Source organism: Cryptomeria japonica, chromosome 11 (genome assembly GCF_030272615.1).
Source record: "Cryptomeria japonica chromosome 11, Sugi_1.0, whole genome shotgun sequence".
In the NCBI taxonomy this organism is placed as follows: domain Eukaryota; kingdom Viridiplantae; phylum Streptophyta; class Pinopsida; order Cupressales; family Cupressaceae; genus Cryptomeria; species Cryptomeria japonica.
The window spans coordinates 494,843,923-494,871,410 of record NC_081415.1 but is presented as its reverse complement, the minus strand read 5'-3'; the positions used below and the strand labels follow the sequence as shown (position 1 = coordinate 494,871,410).

The window sequence follows — 27,488 nt, the reverse complement described above, 5'->3', positions numbered from 1 at the left end:
TATTGACAACTACCAGACAATCTCTAGGCATGCCACTCTATTAGGCACAATGATAGGCAATACATATGGTTTTCCCTCAAATCCATACACTCTTATCTGAGTGCAATCCGAAAAGCAATAAAAATCTCCCCAGTTGTGCTCAATTGCAGTATCTTCGCCATAATCCTTTGGCCTCAAGAATCTCTGAATTTCAAGAAACAAAGCATGATCACACGGGTATCCCAATAATCTGTGTAATGTCTTAACAAAATATTCCTCGAAGTGCCAGTACTGGTTGTTGTTGTATCTTTGGTCCCATGAAGATATCCATAGTTGCACAAGCTTCCTTACCCTAGCTTTATCATACACCCTAATGCACAACTCGTCTGGCCATAGCCCTTTGTCTTGCCCGGCATACAATAGCATATGCATAAGAACAGACTAATACTTGAAATGCACATTAATCACATCTCCTTTCAGTTTCTCTAGTCCATGATTGATGGCATCAACAAGATAGGTGGAAAAATCAAATAACCTAGGATCTTTAGATTACAAATCTGCACAGATGACCATAGCCGCGATATCCATCAAGGGATGAGCCTCTATTCCCAAAACCTGAGCAGCACAGTAGTATGTATACTTGAAGTAGGGATGAAACAAATTGATATCATATGGAGCTTTGTTATCTTTATCAAATGGCACTATCGATTCTGCAACCCTGGGTCTCTGGATAGGGAGTCTCCACCTCTTATAGACTTCCTCTAGGTTGAAGTACTCTTGTGTCAATTTCTTCGTATCAATTTGCTCTTCAAATCCCCAATCTAAATCAAACACAGTGTCAATAATTTCCTTGGTAATTGACAATACTGGTCTCCCCATATAATCATATATAATTTCCTTGGTAATTGACAGTACTGGTCTCCCCATATAATCATATATGGTCCTGGTCTTGGGTTCATAGTTGTTGGCTAGGGATTTCATGAGTTCAAAATTCACAAAGACATTAGCCACTGCCAATTTCCCCAAATTCAACCTCCACAAATTATTCACAGGCTCGAGTGCACTCCTTCGTATATACCCAAAAATAAACAATTCATTACCCCTTATCTCTGTCCTGTATCTCCTAGACCTTCAAATCTATCCTCCAGACCTTCCTCATCCGTTTTAACTTTCTTAGACCTAAGGCTTGACGCAGGACATTGGTCAATTAGGTCTTGGGCCAAAGAGCGCCCTTCCTTTTTCTGCCTCTTAGGTTTGTCTTCTGGGGGCTGGGTCTCTTTAACTTTCCTAGCCCTATTCTTTTTAGAAGATGACCCCTCCATTATCACTACAGAGCTCTGAGAGTGAAAAACTTACTTGAATTTGGGGTAGACCACTCGTGAATTTGATCTCGAATCATTTCGTCTCTCTGAAGCTCGCTGTGAATTCTTCAAGTGTTGCTCAGAAGTGTTTCCTCTTTTGCCAATTTATCAAGCATTCATGGCGATTTTATCGGTTACCATTACCAGTTGCACAACGATCACAAAGGCATTTATTTGAATTCATGATGAAGTGACTTAATTAAGACTTGTATTGATCCTCACGGCAGAAAGAATCATTCGTCTAGCAGGACTTCATATCGGCCATCGATGCTCATTTATTTTATGGTCGTACCCTTTTTTGATGGAATCATGTACTTCGGTAGCTTAACTTTATCTTCCCTCGAAATGTCATGTTTCATCGATGTCTCCTTAGTTTCGATAAAACTACCATCATCGTCAAGGAGATTTGTGACTTCATTGACCTCTTCACTTTCATCGAAAGGCTTTACCTCATGTGTTACATCTGCACTGGCGTCGATGAAATCTCCCCTTTCGGTAAAAGAAAAATACTCTCCTTCAACTCTTTATGTTTGGCTGATAACAAGTCATCGATGGTAATCTCTCGTGTTTCATCGATTCATTATTCTTCGGTGAGAAAGCTATCTTCGGTCAACAACTTTTGTCTCTTCGATACGCTCTTTTCCTCAAAGAGTCTTATCGATGAGATCTTCCTGTGGTTTCCTCGACATATCATATGTCGATGAAAATAATGTTTTCGATCAGCCACTTTTGGAACTCATCGAGCCGCAAGTCTCTTCGATAAGTCACTTGTCGATGAAACACAGATAGGTTTCTTCGATACAACAAATGTACCATTTCGGTCAAACTATGTATTCCAATGAAGGATCAGTATGTATATCTGATGGCCTTAGTTTGAGCGATAATTTTTTGGGTTCTGATGTCGATGAAAATGCCAAGGGTTCTATCGAAATTCTTAAGGGCATGGTTGATTTCATTTTATTTTTTAAGAAAACTTCTGTAGCTTCAATTGAAACCACGGAATTCTATTGATTTAAATTCAATGCTCAACACTTGTATTGAGGAAGTTGTAAGCTCCCTACAGAAACAGATTGGTAGCAGTTCTCTGGTTGATGAGAAAACTTCCTGAAAGCATTTCATGACTTGGAAGATGAAGTTGGCAGAATTCAAGGGATTTTCAAACAATTGAAACCACGGAATTCTATTGATTTAAATTCAATGCTCAACACTTGTATTGAGGAAGTTGTAAGCTCCCTGCAGAAACAGATTGGTAGCAGTTCTCTGGTTGATGAGAAAACTTCCTGAAAGCATTTCATGACTTGGAAGATGAAGTTTGCAGAATTCAAGGGATTTTCAAATAATCTTTCCTGAGTATATCAATTTTATGTTTCTACAACAAATATTACACTCTGTAGTTGCTATTAAATCAGGTTCTCTTATTACTTTCTTACACCTGTTGTGAACTTCATTGTGGTACTTTCTGACTAGGTGCAATAATAAATGAGTCTATTCTGCTGCCAATAAGGAAGACAAACTTACACACTCACTCTCTAAATTCAGTTATATGATGCATCTTCTGTATTGAAATGGTTGTTTAAACAATGTATCTATTTCTCTTTCAAATAACCTCTGCTCAGACATTCTAAATGAATACCAATACTTTGGAAAACCTGGCATTGCATCTTCAAACCTGCAAACAAACATCTCAGAAAACCATTAGAAGCAGAAACAAATACTTTCATGTGAGTGCATACAACTGTTTGACAAAATGAGTTTCAGATATTCAGTTGGACAGGGAAAAAATTTCGCAAAGATTGACAGGATCTCTCATCAAACTATTTATTTGGATTCTTGCATTTTTTCTTAACATGTCCTCTCTTTCCACAGTTCCAACACTTCACTCTATTCTTTTTACCAGGAGTTTTAGATCTGCCCTTAGACTTGTCCTTAGGCCCATTCTTATGTCCTTTAGACACTCTTTCCTTAGGCCTCCCCCTAACAATGAAAGCTTCACCCAAACTATTCATAGCCTTTCTCCTCATTTCCTATGCCAACAAAGTTGCATAAAGAGCATCCATCTTTGCATCTTCAATGTTAGCAGTGATTGAAAGAATGATTTTTTTCTATGACTCAAGTAAAGAACAAAATGAGCATGATGTACTTATCCTCTTCTTCAAGCATTACAATTATAGAGGCTAGTTGACTCAAAATCAAATTAATAGAATTTAAATACTCAGTTATCATATCACCTTCCTTCATCTTAAGAGAAAACAATTTTCATTTCAAGTAGAGTTTGTTTACTAGACTTTTGGCTTGGTAGATCTCACCTATCCAGTTTCACAAAGTGTATGCCGTCTTTTCCTTTGACACATTTAGGAGAACAGAATCTGCAAGACAATCTGATTATTCCCCATGCCTTTTTATCCACCACCTGCCAATCTTCTTTAATCAAATTTCAGGTTTCTATTTATTTGTTACAGCCATCCATTGATCTCGTTCTTCAAGGAGATCCTCCATTTTAAGTTTCCACAACTCGTATCGCATTTCATTAAATTTCTCTATGTCCAAACGAGAAGAAGTTGCAGCCATGGTTTCAACACAAATTTGCGAAAAACAAATCAACCAAACTCCCATTACAACTCAAAAAAACTCCGTTCTACCACCCAAGACACAAAACTGTCTAGGCTTTGATACCAAATATTAGAAAATAAGAGGTGGATAGCAATATAAGAAACTTCAAATCTATTGTAAATCAGATCTAACAATGTTTACCAAATGGAGATTAAATCAGCTTTAACAATGAAAGCATGAAAAGAAAAAACGACACATAACAAGGTGTTTAGCGTGGTGAAACCCTTTTGAGGAAAAATTCCACCAAGGAAGAGATGAATTGTTTGTATTATCAAAAAATATGCGATGCAATACAATACTCTAATTCCTCCTGAGCCTTCATCCGATAGCACAACCCTACAACTCAACTTGATAAAACTTCACTCCAAGCACTCATTTTTATAGAAAAATAATACAACCATGAAGAATGGTATCCATGGTTGAAAGCCCAATTCCACCAACCTTGTAATTGCCAATTTGCAGCTCATAATGACCTCTTACAGCTGTCACAAGGCATCTTTCATGTATAGGTGCCTAGGGACCAAAATAGCAAAGATTTTGTAATATATGTTGTCATAGTCGTCATAGAATCCTATGTCAGGTGTCATAGCTATCATAGATGCTCCTACAACTTATGACTGATGTCATAACATACGAAAATGGTAGATACCCAAGGAGGACACCTATGTTATTCAACTTTACCATTTTACTGTTATCGTTCTGGTGAAAGTAACTTAGTAACTTCCTGCCAGTAAATGGACAATTACTGAGGCCAGTAAAAACAATTTTACTGTACCAATAAAATATTAACTACCACTATCAGTGAAACCGTCCATCCCTAATGGGTGAGTTGCAAAAAATTTTAGGAGTAATTAATTACATGGATTTACAAGGTTGAAGGCACCTAAATCCCAACAATAATATTAATCTTCATTTTTATAAATTTACTTATTTTTTCATCAGCATACTACGTTGTGACAGCATTAGAATCATATGTACATTTTCTGCACAAATATAGAGATGAAGACCCGAAGTTAAGAAAATTAATTGTGTTCAAAAATGTCTGGAAGACAAAGGAATATCTTGGCAATTACAAGGAATACAACCAATCCCCTTCTATCAATACATACATACCACAAACATTTCAGAACAAGGATGACACGAGTAGAGCTATGCAGCATAAATGAATAGGAGTCATAGCTTTGCAGTATGGCCATTTCCTTGGTAATGTTCTTAATGTTGATGTTTGTAGCTAGGTCGGATTCCTTCTAGGGCCGACCTAGCCTATGGGTGACTAATTGGCCTATCGGCCTTAGTCACATTAATGTGCAAATTAAAATGTTAAATGTATTGCCTTATAGAGCCGACCCTATATAGGATTATATTATTGTAAATTATTTTTTTATTCTAAAACGCCGACCCAACTTGAATGGGCGCCTCTCACATATATAAAGGAGATGTAATTGGGATTCATTACATATCCATTCACTCAAGCGTCCAGCATTCAATCACCTTCAGTAAAGCAGCGAATTCCTTCTCCTGATCAGCGAGTACATTCCTAAGGCAGCGAACCTATCATCTGATCAGCAAATCCATTTCCAAGGGCAGTGCACCATCTCTAAGACAGCGAATCACTTTCATGATCAGCGGCTTGTCTGCATGATCAGTGAATCCATTTCCAAGGGCAGTGCACCATTCCCAAGACAGTGAATCACTTTCATGATCAGCGAATGGTCTTCATGTTCAGCGAATTGTCTTCCCTGATTAGTGAATCATCTCCATACAAGCATATTTCAGATAAGTTGGTTACACTGCTGTGTACATCAGTTTGATGCCCTAGTTTGGATTCATGAAGTGTTGTTCATAGTGCTTCAAGTGTTGAAGCATATCTGTAAAGATACACACTGATTATTATCTAATATCATCTGAGATTAGTAGCCGGGTTTTTCACCTTCAAGAGGAAGGTTTTCCCAGGGTACTCTTGTGTTCTCTGTGTTCATTGTGTTAATTTTGTTAATTGCTATCAGTCTGATCTAAAATTCAATACTTAAGCTTGTGGTGAAAATGGCCTATGGCAAAGAATAATTGTTGTCATTTAATGACACCCTTGGTCCATCAGTGAGAGCCGATCAGAGATATGTTCCATGGACAACCGCTGCACCAGTTGATCAAACAGAAAGACAATGCAGTTATGAAGTGTGAAGTGTTGTCTTGTCTGGAGGAAGTTCCTTCCTTAGCCTTTTCTTTCTTCCCCGGAACGCCGAAACTCCGAGGTTCCGAGGTTCCTTCTCTTTGCCTTCTCTTCCTTTATCCTCCGGAACTCTGGAGCCCCAAGGTTCCGAAGTTCCTTTTCCCTTTCCTTTCCCAGAACTCCAATAGCCCCGAGGTTCCGAAGTTCCCTCTTAGTCCTCTTACCTTCCCTGGAACTTCGGAACCCCAAGGTTCCGATGTTCCTTCCTTAGCCGTCCCTTTCTTTTCTCTATAACCCCGATGTTCCGAAGTTCCTCTCCTTGGCCTTTTCCTTTCCCGGAACTCCAAAACCCCAAGGTTCCCAAGCTCCTTTGCTAGGTCTCGCCTTTTCCTTGCCTCCTTCTCTATTCCCCGGAACTCCGGAACCCCAAGGTTCCGATGTTCTTTTCCTAGCGCCTCCTTTCTCCTTCATGGAACTCCAGAACCTCGAGGTTCAAAAGTTCATTCCCTCCTTGCATTTTCTCTCTAAATCTTGGAACTTCCCTGTTGCGTCTCATTCCTCTTCCCCGAAACCCTGAGGTTCTGAAGTTCCTTCCTTGTCTTCCCCACTTTGGGAACCCAAGTTTTCAAAGTCCTCAGACTTCCTTCTGGCTTGCAACACTTTCGGATGGCATGATCAACACTCGAAGCTTTAAATGCTCTGACGACTTTTCTGACTTGTGCACCTTCTTTTGTGGAGCTACAGGGGTGCATTTAATGATTTTGGCAAGATTTCCATCAAAAGAGGTACAAGGCCAAGCTTGTTGTGGTAACTGTTGTCATTTTATGACACCCATGGTCCATCAGTAAGAACCGATCAGAGATACCATCCATAGACCAGCATTGCCCCAGTTGATCAAGGAGAAAAGCAAAAGAACTATGAAGTATGATGTGTTGCCTAGCCCGGAGGAAGTTCCTCCCTTAGCATTTTCTTCCTTCCCCAGAATTCTGGAACCCCGAGGTTTCGAAGTTCATTCTCTTTCCCTTCTTTTGTTTTTCTTCTCCGGAACTCTGAAACCCCACCCTCTTCGTTTTCTCCTTCCTGGAACTCCAGAACCCCGAGGTTCCAGAGTTCCTCCCTTTCTTTCCCCTCCTCTTCTGTTCCCCGGAACTCCGGAACCCTAAGGTTCTTTCCTTGTCTTCCCCACTTCGGGAACCCAAGTCTCCGAAGTCCTCGGACTTCTTTCCGATTGGCAATACTTGTGGATGGCGTGATCAACACTCAAAGCTTTAAATGCTCCGACGACTTCTGTGACTTGTGCACCTTCTTTTGTGGAGCCACATGGGTGCATTTAATGTTTTTGGCAGGTTTTCCATCAAGAGAGTTACAGGGTCATGCTTGTTGTGGTGACTTATGTCATGTCTGCATGCTTTGACTTTGGAATCTCAATCAATCTCCCCTTCTCAGGGTTGCATTTTTAGGGTATGGCTAGGTTGCTTGCATGTACAGAAAGAAAAGTGCATGCACTTCCCTGCACTCCCAAACTGACGTTTCCCTCCACACACAAGGGTCATGATCACTCTTGTAACCAGTTTTCTATATAAAGGTTGTTACGCCTCATTGTAAAGGGTTCTCTCCCTGCTAGCTTGAGCTATTCTATGCTCTTCCACTTCTCTTGTATTTATCTTGCATATTTGCAACTGTAAGTTTGGCCATTGGCCTTATAATGAATTGAAATCACCATTCTTTCCTTCCTTCAACTTATGTATATTGTGTATGTTTCCTTACCTTCATCATAGGTGTATGTTTTGTGGCTCCTCTTTCATATATGTTGTGTTAATTCAATTATGAGTGTGACTTGTTGGAAACCTTCTCCCCTCTTGATATTCAGTGAATCCTAACCTCCATACATGCATTGGGGTCACTCATACAGCTGAAGTTTGTGCATCTCCTGGTTATTTCAGTTTATTCTTTGTGTCATTTCGAGTAGGGAGAGAAACAATCTCTTCTTGATGCATCACCTCCTTTTGTTTTAAGCATTTTTTCTCTTCCCTTTTCCTCTGCAAGTTGTTAGGATAGGCTTAGAAGTAACTTTTGAAGTGTTGAGTTGGTTCAACACCTGCACCTGGATCGAGAAGGAAGCCGGCCTTCTCCGGAGATTCAACCCCCTTGCGCAAGGTCCCACACTTCAGGGTTGTTTCCATGTTTCACAAGGTTGTTGAGATGATAGCTCAGCAAGGGTGCAAGCTTTTGTGATAACAGTTTTTGGCACGCTCGGTGGGACTCAATTTCGACGTACATGCTAAGAATCCAGTAATATTATTAGTGTCTCAACCTTTAGAGGCAGTTATTTCTCAAGCACTTGGAGACTCTGCTCAAAGTCCAGTTCTTGTTCATATGAAGTTCCTATATCTGGACCCCCACAACCCCCAGGTTCCCAGGTCCTCGCAAGTTTGCAACTCCGGAACCCCCAGGTTCCGAAGTTCGCTACTCCGGAGGTCCAGAACCCCAAAGCCCCGAGGTTCCAAAGTCTCTACTCAACAAGTCCACTACTTGCGCATCACTTGTTGCAGCTTCGGATTTCATGCCTAGAATTCATACAAGGGCGTCTTCTAGAGGTAGTTTTCAGTTTGAAGAACTCTCATCTTCAGGCTCTAGAAGGCGGAGAGGTAGACCTTCATTATCACTAGTTAGGGAAGTCAAGGTTGTAAACACCGCATCTCCCAGGTCTCGTTCTACCCCTCCATTTACAAGACCATTACTGTCAAGAGCTCCAACAACTCATATCAATAGACCATTGTTTCTCATGGCAAGAAATCAGGTTTTTGTTACCTTCAATGGGGGGAGTCCCCTTATTTTGACTCAATGCAATGATATACCAGGAGCTACGTTAAAGAGTATACCATACTTCACTGGTGAAACAACTACTACCCCCATTCAGCACATTCAGGACACTGCAAACATCTGCTCCGTCCATAATATCACTCAGGATGATGTTGTTGTCAAACTCAACCATATCGTTGAAAGGCAAAGCTTTGCAGTGGTATAGGGGGTTGTTGTCTAGCTCCATTCACAATTGGGGTGAATTGGGGGAGAGGTTGTGCAACCATTTCAAAGACAACAGTGATCACCTATCACTTCTGGAGCAGTTGACTACGATCAAGAGGGCACCTCATGAGTTCATGGGAGATTTCAATTTCAGATTCCATAAGACATGGAATAGAATTCTTGCTCTAGTGAAGCCATCTCCAAATCATGCCTTCTTGTATTATCTTAGAGCTCTCAACAGCGATATAGCTATCATGGTACAATCAATGGGTGGAGCCTCTTTATCGGGTGCATATGACATAGTCGTAAGGGCAGAAAATTGTTTGATTCAGGCTGGGAAGATGGCTCCAAGGCCTCCAATGCCTCTCTTCCCAGAAGCTCCTACTCAACAACCCACCTTGGCTCCTATCCCCATGGCGCCCGCAAGACAATCATCCACACCCTCTACATCCTCCAATGAACTCCATGAGGTAAAGGCTCTATTGCAAAATTTTAGCAATGAGTTGGTGACACTAAAGAGGCAACAAGCCTAGCATAGCAGACCTTATCAGGCACAAAATCAAAACTATCAACAGAATAAGCCACCCTTTCAAGGGCAAAACAAATGGAGCAACAACAAGCCTTTGAATAGTGTGAACCCCACAACTGCACGCAACTCAAAAGCGATAGTTCCAATGCAAAATAACCTCGCCCAAGAGCAAGATTGGTGTCAACCATGCAATCAGCCACACAACCAAGGTGCATGCCAAAATGGAGGGTTTGTCCAAGCCTTAGTGGTGCAGGATGAGCCGACCACTTCTGGTCAGCAATATGACCCAAATCAGCCTAGTGTTAACACTTAGGCTTACTTGCAAGGGGATTCAACCTTTGTTAATTGGCAAGAAGCAGAATTATGTGGTTTAAACCAAACAAATGGTGAGCCTATACTGTCAAAGAAGAGAGCCATGGATGTTGCCTCACCTTCAACATCAGCCCAATCTCCAACGCCCAACGTAGCCATCCATGATACGTGCCAAAGTACCTTGCAAGGGAGCAACAGGCAAGAAGAGGCCCAAGTCGTCTAAAGAGCAAATGTAGACCTTGTAGCCTCAAAGGGGCCTCTAAAATCAGTTGGTGTTCCTTTCAACATAGTTGATCAAATGAAGAAGGCCAACCTCAACGTCACTATGTGGGAGGCCCTTTCCATCCCATCTCAAAGGGATTTGCTTAAGGAGGCACTGAAGAACGTCGACCAGTCAGGTGACGAGGCAGCAGTCAGCAAAAAGGCAGTCTCCACCAGTTTGGTGCAACCCAAGGAGGAAGAAGATTCAAGCAAGGTCAGCAAGCCTCCCCCCTTCTATCTCTCCTCAATCATAGGAGATAACTTAGTCCACACCTGCATGATAGATTCAGGAGCTAGTAGCTACGTCATGCCTAAGAACGTAGTTGATCTTCTTGGCATAGAATATGATCCTGTGACTAAAGGGGTGGTCCAATTGGATAGCACTTCTATTAAGATAGTAGGGGTTGTTAAAAATTTGAAGTTAACCTTGCATGCATGTCCTGGTTGCACTGTCTTACAAGACGTATCAATCATCGACCTCCCTGCCTTCTTTACCATCTGCCTGTCTAGAGACTTCACCGCCAAGATAGGTGGGCACCTGTCTTCTGATTGGTCCCACATGCTATTTCCAACAAGGTATGGTACCAAGGTCACCATAAGGGCAGAGCCCATTGCCCAAAAACACATTGAGCCCTACAGCCCCAACCCTATAAACATGAATTGCACTTTGCATGAAGAGGGGAAGGAGTGTATTGTTCGTGAGCCTACCACTCTTTTGCAAGAGATCCCTGATTGCTTGCTGGACAAATGGGCCAATGCTTTTCAGTTTGATCCATTAGCTGAGACTGAAGAGACTGGGCTTGGCACCTATTGTTTCCATGAAGAGGATACTCCTATCCCTAACCTCATCAAGGCACAAGGAGACTGAGAGGAGTTATGGAGCATGTTTTTTGATGGTTCAAGAAACAAGAACGGTGCAGGTACTGGTGTGATGCTTGTTACTCCTAAGCAAGAGAAATATTTCTTGTCTCTAAGACTTCAGTTTGGTTACACCAACAATGTCGTTGAGTATGAAGCCTTAATCCAAGGTCTCCAACTTGCACAAAGAAGAAAGATTAGCTCTTTGCAAGTATTTGGAGAAAGTGAGTTGGTTGTTAATCACATCTGAGCTCAAAGTGTAACAAAAAACAACCTACTCAAATCATACAAACACATGGTTTGAGATTTGATTGAAGGATTTGAGGCCTACACTATCCAAAGCATTCATAGAGGTCAGAACAAGCATGATGATAGGCTTGCAGCGGTTGGTGCTCAATTCGACATACCAGCGCATGTTGAGTGTAAGGAGCAACACATCAGGCTTGTTGTGAGGCTTGTTGTCCCAGACAATCAGGTAAATTGGCGAGTGTTCGAAAGCGATCAGCAAATCGCCAACTTCTTGCAAAATGAAGCAGAATTTTCTGCTAAAAATCAGTCAAGCTGTAAGACTAGTATGGAAATCAAATCATGCAGCTCAACTCCAACAAGTTGCCTAAAGGTCTAGTTACCTTGGAAGGCATTTTCAACTCGAATGATCAGTTGAAGAAGAAAATGATTTTGGCTACAAAGAAGGGGGATTACAAGCCAGTTGTTGTCACCAAAGGTAGGTCTCTAAACTTGGGTAAGGTGTGTTCCTCAACTGAACCAGAGGCCTTTGTTGAGCTTTGCCAAAAATACGATGACATAGTTGCTTGGACCTATGAAGATTTGAAAGGTTTTGACCCTAGATTAGCCAAGCATACTATAGAGTTAAACCCAGATGCAAAGCCAGTTAGACAAAAGCAAAGGCCAATAAACCCCAAGATTGAGCCACTAATGAGGAAGGCGTTGACCAAGCTCATACAAGCCAATATCATCTTCCCTATTAAGCACTCCTGTTGGGTGGCCAACCGTGTCCCTGTAAGAAAGAAAAATGGGGAAATCAGACTATGTGTTGACTTCAGGGATCTCAATAGAGCCTCCCTCAAGGATCACTATCCCCTTCCCTCTATGGAGTAGATTCTCCAAAAGGTCAGTCGCTCGGAAAGATTTTCATTCTTAGATGGCTATTCAGGCTACAATCAGATCTTGGTCCAAGACTCAGACCAATACAAGACTACATTTACTACTAAGTGGGGTACCTATGGTTATTGCAAAATGCATTTTGGGCTAACCAATGTAGGTTCCACGTTTCAAAGAGCAATGGACATGTCTTTCAAGGGGGTATTAGAAAAGTTTGTGCTTGCATACCTTGATGACATAAATATTTATTCGAAGCATGCAGCTGACCATCTTGGTCATCTTGAGTAGGTGTTCATGAAATGCAAGGAGTATGGTGTGTCCCTGAACCCTAGCAAGTGTGTATTTGCTACTGATCAAGGAAGATTGCTAGGACACATTGTATCCAAGCTAGGCTTGACCATTGATCCAGAGCGAGTGGAGGCTATTCGTTCTCTTCCAGTCCCCAATCACAAGAAAGGATTGCAAAGTTTCCTTGATAGGATCAACTTTGTAAGGAGGTTCATTCCCAACCTTGCCGCCATGGTAAAACCCCTCACTTCCATGTTGAAGAAAAACATGGTTTTCAGTTGGACCAAAGAGGGGAGGGCCGGTTTCGAAGAAATCAAACAAGCAATTGCTCAGGCCCCTACCCTCATCAAACACAGTTGAATGATGATAATTTGGAGCAATCTATTGCTCTCTTTAGTAAGGGGCTAAAGGACTATGAGCTTAAGTATAGCTATGTAGAGAAGCAAGTCCTCACTATTGTAAGGACATTAAAAAAGTTCAGACACATGTTGTCTAAAAATAGGATCCAGCTCTTAGTGCCGCATGGAAGTGTCCAAGATTTCCTTCCAAACAAGGACATTAGTGAGAGGAGGGTTGGGTGGATAACCAAGGTCATGGAGTATGACATCAACATCAAGATCACCAAGCTTGTAAGAGGCAAGCACCTATGTGAACAGCTTGTCTCATCTTTTGAGACTACTCCAGAGGTTGCCCTTGTGTTACAAGAGGATCGACCAACTAGCAACGACACTCAATTCAATTGGCTAAGTGACATGACCACCTTCTTAATGGAAGGTAGATACCCACAAGGTCTGGATAGGAACACAAAGAGGTATTTTAGGTTGCAGTCCATTCCCTATATCTTAGTGGGTGGCACCCTTTTTCGAAAAGACTCTAATGGAGTCTTGTTAGGGTGTATTGAGCAAAGTCAAGTCAACAGATTGTTAGAAGCAATTCATGATGGCTCTTCGAGGGGCCACTTCTCTGCAAGAACTACGGCTATCAAAATAATGAGGGCTGGGTATTACTGGCCATCCTTATTCAGTGACTCACATAGATGGGTGAAGAATTGCAAAAAAAGTACTCTTTTCTCTAGAAAGCAAAGACTAGCTGCCCTACCTCTTCACCCCATCCAAGCAGATCAACCATTCGCACAATCGGGTTTAGACTTCATTGGCATGACAAATCCACCTTCTAGTGTTGGCCACAAGTGGATCTTGGTCGCAACAGATTACTTCACTAGGTGGACAGAGGTAGTTGCATTGAGGGATGCCACTGAGGCCTCAGTGTTGGAATTCCTTGATGGAATTGTGACAAGATTCAGTGTCCCCTCCACCATCATATCAAACAATGCCAGGGAATTCGTTGGAACTCAAATTAGTTCTTGGGCAGTTAGGCATGCTGTATACTTGAAGACGTCATCCAACTATTACCCTCAAGGTAATGGCTTAGCTAAATCTTCCAACAAGAACCTCATCAGGTTAATCAAAAGGACGATCGAAGACAATCAGAGGGCATGGCATACTAAGTTGAGGACAGCCTTATGGGCTAACAGGATCACACCCAAGAGGGCAATCGGTAACTCCCCTTTCATGCTAATATATGGGAAGGAAGCAAGACTCCCAACTTCCCTGGAGTTACCCTCTCTTGAACTAGCACATCAGCCAGAATTAACAGAGAATGATGCTATGACAGTAAGGTTGGTTGAGTTGATGGAGCACGAGGAGGTTAGAAGTCAGGCTATGCATACACTCGAGACTCATCAAGAGTGGGTCAAGAAAGTTTTTGACAAAAAGGCGACTAATAGGGTCTTCAAAGAGGGAGATCTAGTTCACAAGTGGGACGTAGACAGAGCAAAAGTTGGGCGACACTCCAAATTTGATGCTATTTGGAGTGTTCCATATGTCATCACTCGGTGCAAGGAGGCCAATGCATTTCATCTCTCCATGATTGATGTCGAAGTTCTTCCAATCCCAATGAATGGGTTTCAACTCAAGCCCTGCTTCTAAAGAGGGTGTTGATGACTATGTAAATATTAGACTAGAAGTTGTTTTACTTTCCTAAGTGCTTGTGCACCTACCGCATTCTCCTTAAGAGTGTGTGTGTTCTAGTTTCTAGTTTTCTTCCTCCAAGTCATGGCGCACGCATTTTTCGGTCTTTCAATGACTCAGTGCCCAATGGATGCTCAAGGCTTCTGGACTTCATGTTGAGCAGGCAAGCATCCCACAGAAATTGCCAAAAATGTTGTCATTTTATGACACCCTTGGTCCATCAGTAAGAACTGATCAGAGATACGATCCATAGACCAACGATGCCCCAGTTGATCAAGGAGAAAAGCAAAAGAATTATGAAGTATGAGGTGTTGCCTTGCTCGGAGGAAGTTCCTCCCTTAGCGTTTTCTTCCTTCCCCGGAATTCTGAAACCCCGAGGTTCCAAAGTTCCTTCTCTTTGCCTTATTTTGTTTTTCTTCTCCGAAACTCCGGAACCTCGAGGTTTCGAAGTTCCTTTTTTGTTTTCTCCTTCCCGGATCTCTGAAACCCCGAGGTTCCGAAGTTCCTCCCTTTCTTTCCCCTCCTATTCTATTCCCAAGAACTCCAGAACCCGGAGGTTCCGAAGTTCCTTTCTCTTCTTCTTCCCTTCCCCGGAACCTCGGAAGCTAAGTCTCGCTTTTTCTTTGCCTCCTTCTCAGTTCCCCGAAACTCAAGGACCCCGAGGTTTCGAAGTTCCTTTCCCTTTTCTTCTCCGGAACTTTGAAACCCCAAGGTCCCAAAGTTCCCTCCTAGCCTTTCTTCCTTTCTTTCTCCGAAACCCTGAGATTCTGAAGTTCTCTTCCTTTGCTTTCCTCCTTCTTTCCCAGAACTCCGAAACCCCGAGGTTCTTTCCTTGTCTTCCCCACTTCGAGAACCCAAGTTTTTGTAGAGCTCTGTGCAACTGAGAATTGTTTTCTACTGATCCATGAGATCAATGCTGATCCTAAACTAAAGCAACATCCTGATGTGCTTTTCCTATCAACCACACTTCCAGCCCAATCTCAGTCAATGTATCCATGTAGATCTAGGTCTACATGTTTGTATCTAAGACCATATCCAATTGATCCTCGAAGGTATCTCAGAATGTGTTTTGCTGCAACAAGATGTATCTCCTTTGGTTCACACATAAACTGGCTAAGTGCATTCACTGCATAACAAATATCAGGTCTAGTGTTGACCAGATACATCAAGGATCCAATTATCTGTCTGTAGAGAGTGGGATCTACAAATTCTGAGTCTATTGTTGCTTCCTTCAATTTGTGTAAATTTGTTTCCATAGGTGTAGACATGGGTCTGCACTCCATCATTCCAAACCTCTTCAAAATGTCAATAGTATACTTTGCTTGATTCAGCGTGATGCCATCTGCCTGCTGCCAAACTTCTAATCCAAGGAACTAATGTAGGATACCCAAATCCTTCATATCAAATTTTGAAGCTAAGTCTTTTTTACACTGGGTAATTAGGTGATCTTCTCCTGTGATTAATAGGTCATCAACATATAAAATAATAATTAACATATCACCATCAATTACCTTAAAGTAGAGGTTTGGATCTGCATCATTCTTGGATAACCCTAACCCCAAGAGGTGGTGATAAATTCTTTCATACCAGGCTCTAGGGGTGTTTGAGTCCATACAAAGCTTTCTTCAATCTGCAAACATGTGATTCAGCCTTATGTATAACAAATCCTTCAGGTTGCTCTAGATAGACTTCCTCCTTGATCGTGCCATTCAGGAATGCAGTTTTCAAATCCATTTGATGGATCTTCCATCCCTTTGATGTTGCAATAGCAATTACGGCTCTAACTGAAGTGTAACGAGCAATAGGGGCAAAAGTCTCTTCATAATCAATTCCCTCTTTCTAAGAGAAACCACTAGCAACAAACTAGGCTTTGTGTTTTTCAATGCTACCGTCTGCAACATATTTGATCTTGAAAAGCCATTTTGATGATACAACAGATTTTTTTTTTGGTCTCGGTACGATGTCCCAGACATCATTTTTATAATGGACTGATACTCTTCTAACATAGCATCTTTCCACACTTGATGATTCAAAGCCTCTTTAACACAAGATGGTTTTGAATTTATGATCTCACTCATCAAGGCAACATAACTAGAGAATCTATGAGGTCTCTTGCTTTCCCTGAAGGTTCCCTTTGGTGTTGTATAATTCTTGGCTTCTTGAATCATCTTCCTAACCCAGAGAGGTCTCTTTCGGTTTTCATTACTGGGTTCATTTAAGGGAGCACTTTGATCTTCACTATCAATTTCTTCAAGAGTCTCCCTTGGAATCTTAGGAGCATAATCCTCTTCCATATTGTTAGGAGGATCTTGATCTTCTATCTCAAGAGAGCTTTTGGATCTCCTGAAAGCAATGTCTTCCTCAAAAATGACATCTCTGCTAAGTTCAATTAATCTTTGGCCAAGTATGTATATCCTATAGGCTTTAGATGTTTCACTATAGCCTACAAACACTCATTTTCTGCCTGAGGGTTCTAATTTAGGCCTCTTTTCTTTAGGTATATGTAAGTAGACCGGACAACCAAAGATTCCTAGATGACTTATATCAGGTTTGATGCCAGTGAATGCTTCTTCAGGTGTTTTGTTGTCTGAAGTGAATGAGGGCATCTATTTTGGATGTAGACAGTTATTCTAGAGGCTTCAGCCCAAAATGAAGATTTTATGTTTTGATCATACATCATAGCTCTAGCAGCTTCTACTATAGTCCTATTCTTTCTTTCTGCCACCCCATTTTGTTGGGTATTATAAGGTATAGTAAACTCCCTCCTAATTCCAGCATTTACAAAAAACTCCTTAAAAATGTCTAAAGTATATTCCCCCCATTATCTGTTCTTAATGTTTTGATTTTCTTCTCGGATATGTTTTCTACAAGAGCTTTGAATTCCTTGAACCTCATAAGGATTTCTTCAAACACTTTACATTTAAGAAAATACATCCAAGTTTTCCTAGAGAAGTCATCTACAAATATTACAGAGTACAAGAATCCTCCTATAGAGGTTACAGACATGGGTCCACATAAATCAGAATGAATTAGTTCTAATACATTTTTAGATTTGCTATTACTATTGTGGAAAGTTCCTTTTGTATTATTTCCTAGGGCACAACCCTTGCATGTTCCCTCATGATTTTGCTTTAGCTTAGGCAAACCAATCACCATTTTCTCTATGGAGGGTAGAGCAAGAAAATGGAGATGCCCTAATCTTTTGTGCCAAATATCGTTTGAATTTGAAGTTTCGTGAATTAGGCTTGAGAAGGGGTAGTGCAGAGTTTGTAAAGGCATCTGTGTCTGACTCCTATAGTATGAGCCTTCTTGATTATGGAGTCCTTTGGCCATGCTAAAACTTTGCCTTCCATAAAGGTTATCCTATACCCTTTGTCTTCAAGTGCAGAAATGGATACTAGATTTCTCTTTATCCCTGGTACAAATAATACTCTTGTGAGCTGAAGAGATATGCCTGATTTCAGATTTATGTTGCAGGTTCCAATCCCTTTGATTGGGTAGTTAGAATCGTCCCCAATGGTTCCTTCCTCATCAGATTTCTCTACCATAGTGTCTAGGTGTTCTCTGAATCCGATGATTTGACGCGAGGCTCCACTATCAATCACCCAGGTGTTGAGGCTGGTTGAGACTTGGCTTGATAAGGCTGAATAGAAGACAAACTTCTCGAGTTCATTCTCCATGCTAGCTTTTTCAATTTCAACAATGGAGGCTTGTTGTTTTGGTCTATCCCGACACTTCAGAGCATAATGTCCATACTTATCACATCTGAAACATTGCACTTGGGATATGTCCCTCCTCCTTTTGGAAGAGCCTTTTCTATTGGTGCCCTTGTCCTTCTTCCTCTTGAAGTTCCTCTTTTTCCCTTTCTTGTGAGAGTGAGAATTCAATACATAAATATCTTCATTGGTGATATTTTGTTCAATCCCTCTGGTGATCAATCTGAATTCATCTTCAATGCAATCCATCTTTAATCGATCAAAGTTGGGGAGTTTTGAACGTGCACTTATTCCTTGAATAAATGATTCCCATGAAGTTGGGAGTCCATTTAGAGCCATAAACATTAATTCCCTGTCGTCAATTAGATGACCAATTGTAGAAAGTTGGTCCCTTAATTCAGTGATCCTCATAAAATATGATGTGACAGTTTCTCCCTTATTCATCTTCACATGATGGAGTTTCTTTTCAATGTGAGAGCTCTGTTGGTATTGTTTATTTCATACATGTCTTCAAGTGATTTGAACATGCGGTATGATGTGTCATACTTTGAAATAACTAGAACTATATGGAACTATATGGTCTCTAACTGCATCCACGATCACTTTCATGACTTTTCCATTGTTCTTGTTCCATTGAATTTTCTCAAAATCATCGTCTGGTTCAAGTATGTTTCCCTTTATAAATGAATCTAGTTCATTTTCCTTCAAAGTAAGCATAATCCTAAACTTCCATGATAAAAAGTTTGACGCTCCTTCAAGACGATCTTCGAATTTGACTCCGCTTGCCATTCTCAAGAAAGAAATGTGATTTTTCTTAAGAGCAAAATGATACGATAGATAATCTACTTATCTCAAATCTAATTGGATCTTCCTTGACCTTGCTCTGATACCATGTTAATGAAGATTAGATTTCTTAGTAGATAGAATAGAGGTATCTTTTAATTTTATGTTTCACAAATGATGCTCTTACTAGCCTATGAATCTTGCAGGTTGCTGCAAGTGTAAGGAGGAATACACAGTAAGTAAATTCACCAAGTATGATTATATTGCTAAGTGAGAAGAATAGATCGATCCTCAAAGGCATGTACTTATTGATTGTTGTACCACCTTCATCGATCTGTTTGTGAATTATATATATATATATGAGAAGGCACATCGATGGATAGGCATGTCTCCACACACATGCCTCTCCACCGATATGTTTGTTCATTTAATATTACAAATATCATACCGATTCATAATCGGTAGTTTCATAATGCATTAACACAAACCGTTTCATTTACCAAACCGATTCACAATCGGTATGTTAAAATGAAGAATCATTAATCGATATACATTATCGATTAAGGTAAATCGATAAACCTTATCGATTTATGGTAAATCGAAGACGATAGTCGATACACTCTATCGACAGGGTATAGATCATGCATGATCATAGATTTATACTTGGAAGATGATGATCGATATATGATCAGCCATTAGATCATTTAATCAAATTTAATTTATTCATGACAAGAATATTAATGTATGTATATTAATATATATAATAATAATAAACTGAATTATTATTATTATTATGTATATTAGTATACATGTATAAATTATTCTAATGATGTAAGTCTCATTCATGATCATATTTATCTGACCGAAGCTATCATCTTTAACAATACTTCCGGATGGCGTGATCAACACTCAAAGCTTTAAATGCTCCGACAACTTTTGTGACTTGTGCACCTTCTTTTGTGGAGCCACAAGGGTGCATTTAATGTTTTTGGCAGGTTTTCCACCAAGAGAGGTACCGGGCCATGCTTGTTGTGGTGACTTATGTCATGTCTGCGTGCTCTGACTTTGGAATGTCAGACAATCTCCCCTTCTCAGGGTTGCTTTTTTAGGGTATGGCTGTGTTGTTTGCATGTACAGAAAGTCAAGTGCATGCACTTCCCTGCACTCCCAAACTGACATTTCCCTGCACACACAAGGGTCATGATCACTCTTGTAACCAGATTTCTATATAAAGGTTGTTACGCCTCATTGTAAAGGGTTCTCTCCCTGTTGGCTTGAGCTATTCTATGCTCTTTCACTTCTCTTGTATTTATCTTGCATTTTTGCAATTGTAAGTTTGGCCATTGGCCTTATAATGAATTGAAATCACCATTCTTTCATTCCTTCAACTTATGTATGTTGTGTATGTTTCCTTACCTTCATCATAGGTGTATGTTTTGTGGCTCTTCTCTCATATATGCTATGTTAATTTATTTCTCAGTGTGATTTGTGGGAATCCTTCTCCCCTTTTGATATTCAGCAAATTCTAACCTCCATACATGCATTGGGGTCACTCATACAACTGAAGTTTGTGCATCTCCTGGGTATTTCAGTTGATTCTTTGTGTCATTTCGGGTAGGGAGAGAAACAATCTCTTCTTGGTGCATCACCTCTTTTCTTTTAAGCATTTCTCTCTTCCCTTTTCCTCTGCAAGTTATTAGGATAGGCTTAGGAGTAAGTTTTGAAGTGTTGAGTTGGTTCAACACATGCACCTGGATTGAGAAGGAAGTCGGCCTTCTCCGGAGATTCAACCCCCTTGTGCATGGTCCCACACTTCAGGGTTGTTTCCATGTTTCACAAGGTTGCTGAGTTGATAGCTCAGCAAGGGTGCAATCTTTTGTGATAACAGTAACACATCATCATATTGTGAGTTAATAAATGTGCTAGCTTCTCTTAAATAAACAAGGATCTAAAATTAGGTAATGTCTCACTGTTTCGTCAAAGATATGGACACACAATATTTACCCTTGCAACGTACATGGATAGCAATCATACGAACTGTGTTGCATGGCCTCTTTTTTACATTGGAAGCAAATAATACAAGGCTTATCCTTTGTATAACTTTTTTGGCTTCCTTTGTATTTTCATGTCACCTTGCTAAGAATTCCAAGAGGTGAAGCATTTAGAGATCCATGAGCCTTTCTTTAGATAACCTTCTCTGAGATTATAATTTAGTTGGAGTGGTGATAAAGCAACTTCTCCCTCCTTCATTACTTGAACTTTGGAGAAACTCCACATACTTCTTCAACCCTTTTAGGTAGTGAAACAATATCTTCCTCCTCTTTGGAATGTGTTTCATTTGTTGGTGAAAAGATTGCATCTTCCTGAGCCTTTATATAAACATTTTTTTTGTTTCTTTTGCCAACTTTGGACATATTTCAATGTAGAGGTGGGTTGAACTCCTTACGTTTGGAAGATAGTAATACCCATGCTTTGGCTGTATTAAAACATTCTCCTACAATCATACCACTACCAAAAAACCCTAGCCCTGCATATTAGGGTCTCTTCTCAACCTTCCTACTATTGATCATTTCTGGGTCATCCTTGCCACAACTTTGCCATCATGTCCCCATATTAAACAACTTTGACCTAATGTCTTTTGTATGCTATTCAATGTTATCAAGCGACTCTATATTATTGCTCATTGGTGGACTTGATAATGGATAGATCGGTTACCTTGATTTTCTCTTCATTGATTGAGCTTCTTATATTGTGGAAAACTTCTTTCCGGTTTCATTGGTTGAGCTTCTTATATGGTAATAGACTCCTTGACAACCCTATTTCCCTTTACAACTAGCTCTTACTGAAATCTATCTACGATTGATAATGCCTGCCTTCATTTTTCCTATCCTTTCAAAAATGTACTCTTCAAATTGAAATAATTGGGCTCTACACTTCTCCACCTTCTCCATGAAACTAATAATGATGAGATCATCCAGCCACTTTATCTTATTATTCATTTATCTCTTCTTCCAAGTGATGGATCATTTCCATTAGCTCTCAGTTTATTCTTTCAATTGCAGATTGCAAGCTTAGAGCTAGCTCTTCAAGTCTTTAGTTTTGAATATTTTCCTGCAGATGGTCTCTGCATTCTTCTATGAATGCCACAATATCTGTGCTTAACTATTGGCATGCAACTTGATAATATAGGCAGCTCTAAATGTGTCAGCAAAACCCTCTATATAAATCACAATTAACTTTACTCATACAATACCAAATAGGATCTGTACGTTTTCCAAACTATGACGGCTGCAAATTTGTTTGTTGTTGTCTCAAATGAAAGTGTTACTGAAATTCGATGGCCAGCACACTTTATGTCTGCAATAAACACTCTTTATACAGAATGTAATGTCCCCTTCTCAGTTCTAAACTGATGGATGGAGTCAGCCTATTTTGGAAACCCGTAGGCTAACCAAAGACTACATTAGGGTTTTTGTCTTCAGGAAGGTTTTCAGAGAGGTGTTTGCAGGAGTTCTACAATTTGCTCTCTAGATTCTTTCTAGGTTTTTCGTGAGCTTCATGATGATATAACATGCATTCCAATCAGAGAAGATTTCTGAATTTACTATTTTTAGTAAATTGCGACACGCTGACGATTGTTTGCTTTATAGGTTTTTTCTGGGTTTTTTAAGAGCTCCAGTGTGATTTGACATGCAAATTCTTCAGAGATGATTTCCAAACTTACTATTTTTAGTAAGTCATGACTGTTGCTCAGAATGTGATGAAAATGACTTTTGACACACTATTTTTAGCAGTATGCTATTTATAGTAAGTACTATTTTTAGCAGTGCTATTTTTGGCAAGGGTTTTGCAGCTCAACTCAGTGGCTATGTCTGGCAGTGTTATTTTTGGCAGGATCTTGTGTTCGAACTCAAATGACTATTTTCCAGCAATGCAGTTCAGTACCTTGGCCTCAACTCATTTTGGCAATATTCAGTTTTTGGAAGAAAAAGTATTTTTTAATACTTTATTATTTCCCATGGCCTAGGTGTAATTTGTGTGGTGACTTCAAGGGGTCGCCATGGTATTTTTAATTACATTATAACTTAAGACAAGTTGGATGATTTTCTAAGATTGCCAAAGTTATATTATTATTTATAAGTCATTGTTGAGTGCTCACTTTACACATTATTGGCACTTTTAATAAGGTGACTTTGCTAGAGAAGGGAAATATTATTTTTATCCTAAGTCTATTTGGCGAAATATTCCACCTTCATATTGAGACGCCAAAGTGCAATTCCATCAATATTATTTTAGAAGCCTTATATTTATCAAAGTGGCGATTAAGGGTGGATATGACTTGGCCGATTTGGTGAGGTTTTGAAATGAAGTGAAATGAAATGTAAATTAAAGGAAATTTGAATGCCATTGTTTAATCCCATATTGGAGAAAGAAGAAGTTCGATTTGGGGAGAAGGTTATAAATAAGTGCCTTGGCCTTCATTTGGGGGCATCCATTATTGCTTTGATAACGAAGTGCTTCCAAAATGCTGTCAAACTCTTGCTTCGAGGAGTGCATACCTCCTAGTGCCTCAATTTCGTGCTTGAGAGATAGCGCCTAGCTGAATGTATGACTCTTTCTCATCCGAAGGAGCAGATTGGACTCAATGTGGTGAAGATTTGTATGGATTTCTGAGTGTTCTTGTTGCTGGTTGCGGAGTGTGCTGAAGTAGATTCTTGGTTGCAGGTCTCAGTGTGACATTCTTCTCGTTCTGGGTATTTTTTCTATCTCTTTTTGTGGTTTGGGCGATTCATTTTGTGAGTTTATAGAGTCTAAAATGGTGTTTGGGATTTTATTTTTGCAAAATCATACCCAAGCTGGCCGTACCATGTGGCTGAGTGCTTTGGGATGCGTGCATAAATTATTGGAGTAAGTTTGCTATGTTTTGTTGTCCTAGGATTGATCGCGTACCTCCTAGTGATCATATGTTTTTAGTTTCATGTCATTTTGTTAAGAATTGGGTGAGTTGTGAGTGTTTTAGTGGGATTTGGTATTGCTGGTCTGTGTGTTTTCAGCATGCTAGGAGTATATCAGATTTAAAGATTTTCCGTTTTGGAGTGTCTTCTTGTGTGCAGTTGGTTTTAGGGTGTGTGGGTTCTTTGGTGTGGAAAGAAAGATATTGGTAATTGTTTGCAGCTGTTGGTTCTTCATTTTTATCTTCTATGATTCATACTGTAATGTTGGTAGTAGTACTAACAGCAATTTCTATTGATCTTTCTTAGATCCACTGGAAAGTGCAAGAGGCTGGCCTTGCCGCCTATCTTTGGGATAGTGTTTTCTCATAATTTGTAATCCATATTGTGCATTGTAAAGCTGGTTAGTGGTACTAACAGCTATCTAATTGGATTATTGCTCTTAGTCTCACTGCATAAGTGGAAGAGGCTGGCCATGCCGCCTACTTTGAATATTGTAATACCGTTCTCCCACTGCATAAGCGGTAGAGTTGATTTATAATTTATTTTCTAGTCCTCCCGCTGGATAAGCGGTCGAGTGATTGCTACTTCAGTTTCTTGGCTTGTCCTTGGCTAGTTTACCGAGTGATTGCTACTTCAGTTTCTTGGCTTGTCCTTGGCTAGTTTACCGCCAAGTGATCTTTTTAGTATTCTCATTATCCCACTTTAAAGTGGAAGGGGCTGGCTTGCCGCCCAAGTATTGTAATCAATTTCAGTTTCTTGCATCTAACGATCCCCTCAACACTGTATGCTCTCACCCTTCGAGATCGGGCTCTCGGTGATCAAAAGGTGGAAAGGGTTACTTTCAGCAGTATTTTGATTTCATTTTCTAACCCTAACGGATGTTTGTGTTGATTGTAATTGAAAAATTAAGGGGGATATTACACAGAATAGAACGTTAATCTGCACATACATCACCTAAACACTAATAAGTTTGTCTATTGGAGTCGCAACTTTAAGCACATATGCACAAAGTGCTATCAGTGTACAAGAGTCCATCCATTCTATGCTAATCTACAACAAATGGACATTGGAAAAAATGAGTTATAATGCAAACTCATATAAATGAGCTCACAACATAGATATTTACCCTAGCAAAAATCATTTTGAGGAAACTCCAGCATGGACTGGAGACTACTTCTATTTTTTAATTGATTCCTTCAGTTGTAAAGCAAAATTTAGTGAGTTGCCTAGCTAATGCAGTGATTGGATCATTGTGGTCTGCAGATCAATATTCATACAGTAATCTCTTATCTCTTTGCTCTGCTGAAAATTCCTAAGAACCAACTGAAAACATATGTTTAATGAGATTTGAATGCTGATTACACTTCCAAACTTTCATTTCTATATGTTTTTGTTCTTTCTAGGAAAACAAAAAAAACCTAACTGTTGTTTGATACTTCAGGATATCCAAATAATGAATTAAACCTAATTTTTTACTGGAATGTAGACATATGTATCAGTGTCACTACGTTCCAGTTTCAATTTCATGTCATTTGAGGTCATTTGCTCAAGTTAATAAAAAAAAACAGTAAAACAGTGCTCTTCTCTTTTGAGGAATCAAATGAATGAATTTTAATTTACATTTCTGTGGGCAACATGTCATCATGCTACAGTTAGAAATCCAGGTCATTCCAACTTAATACAACCAGGTTAAAATCTAAATTTTGTCAACTGTTAGATATGCACTTTTTGAGGTCATATGATAGAAGTTCACCCCTGAAACTGATTTTGCTCATTGAAATACCTGTTAGGAACATGCCATTACAATTTTATGTCATTTAAATACCATGTGATGTTTTTACGGTGCTCACACCTTACACTCCCCACCAACGGGTTGGTACTAGGCAAAGACCTTTTGGCTTTTGGTATTGGTGTTTCTTAAAGCATTTTTCTGACTTGTACTTAGATAAGGATCCAAAAATAAGTGACATCTTATTTACATTCATCCATTGTGAGAAGACAAAACTTAAAAGGAACGTTCCCATTTAGTGGATTTAAGAATATTATATTTTATTATTCATTAAATATTGTCTATGTAATGGTATTTATCTACAATTGAACATTGAAGCTAGAGTCTCCAACTCAAAGAAATTATAAAGATGCACAACATACTTTTCCTCTTATTTTCTTTTGCCCTCTCTCTAGATCTTGCTGAATGGTTTGCATTGGATTTCACTCTGGTCCTTGGTTTTGAATTTGCTTCATTATTAAAGTTTTTCCAAGTATTGGCATTTTGCCATGTTTGTTGGTTTATCTTTCTCCATGCCTCCCAGCCTGTAACGCCACCCTGCAAACATTTAATATTTTCAAGCATTAAGTCAAATATCTGCTTATATTTATAAGTTAAATAATAAGAAAATAGACATGATGAAAACAGTTCAAGGCATTAATCCAAAAATGCCAAAGCATGTAACAAGTAATAACTATATAAAGAAAAGACAAGAAAATGTCAGCCCCAAATAAGGAGACTTGTCTAGAATGAAGGCAAGAACTAAATTAGATTGAATTCACAACTGACTGAAGAAAGTCTACAGGGCTTTAAAAGTGCAGGAAGTTAATTTTTAAGTCCTTAGTCTTCTAGTGGTTTCTAGATTTTGATTTTTTGTTTAGTCAGGCCTGATTGTTGCTTACAGAGTTGCCTCAGCCTAATAATGCATCTACAAAGTGGGAGTAGATCCTTATTCTAAAAGGCTGACTAGTGTAACAATTCATTAGTCTCTAATTTGACGAAGAGTGTAACAACTCCTAATGATAGTGACTACAAATCTTTGACAATGGAGTAAGACATCCTATTGAGATTTTTTTGTTAGGGGTCAGCAAAAGTCAAGCCTCACTATGGTATTGATAAGAACAAAAAAATGATTGAGAAGGGCCTCTTTGGAAATTTCCACTCTTTAGTATGAAATCCTTGAGACATCAACCATCATTATTACTTTTAAGCCAATCTTAGTCCTAGAGTTTGCCAACTTTCCCAAAAGATGGGAAGCAATGCTAAAGCTAATATAGTAAAGGAATCATCATTTGAATCATATGTCTCATATTTGATTAATCTATCTCTCACATTTCCGCTCCTGTTCTTTTTTTGCTTCTTCTTGGTGTTAACTTTTACGTTTTGAGGCATGTGTTCCTTAAAAACATCTGTCATGCCCCACCTAGGGTTTATACAGATTGCAGCATTATATACCCAGACGTCCAAATTAAAAACGAGGAAAAAATTATAATATTTCTTTAAGAGGGCCAACCTAGATTAAGACCATGTTAAGGGCCGACCAAAGGAATAAATAGATTAAGTAAATAATATACTTCTGGCCGACCTCCCTTGGTTCTAGTGACCATCTTGGGCAAGGAAAATAAAATAATAAAAAAAATAATAAGTTTGTCGCTATCTGGGCCAACCTTATTAAAAGAGTTGCATCTTTGGTGAAAGGGCACTCTTGAAGGATATAAA

The 27,488-nt window shown here is 39.6% G+C and overlaps 1 protein-coding gene across 1 annotated transcript in view; it reads right to left on the bottom strand.

Annotated features, from left to right (window-relative positions):
* Positions 1-27,488, bottom strand: part of LOC131068311 (uncharacterized) — a 143,732-nt gene that overhangs the window by 23,387 nt on the left and 92,857 nt on the right. The window contains exon 4 of the mRNA XM_058003481.2: positions 26,153-26,327. Coding sequence (XP_057859464.2) covers positions 26,153-26,327 — 175 coding nt within the window. The remainder of the gene's footprint in view (positions 1-26,152; positions 26,328-27,488) is intronic.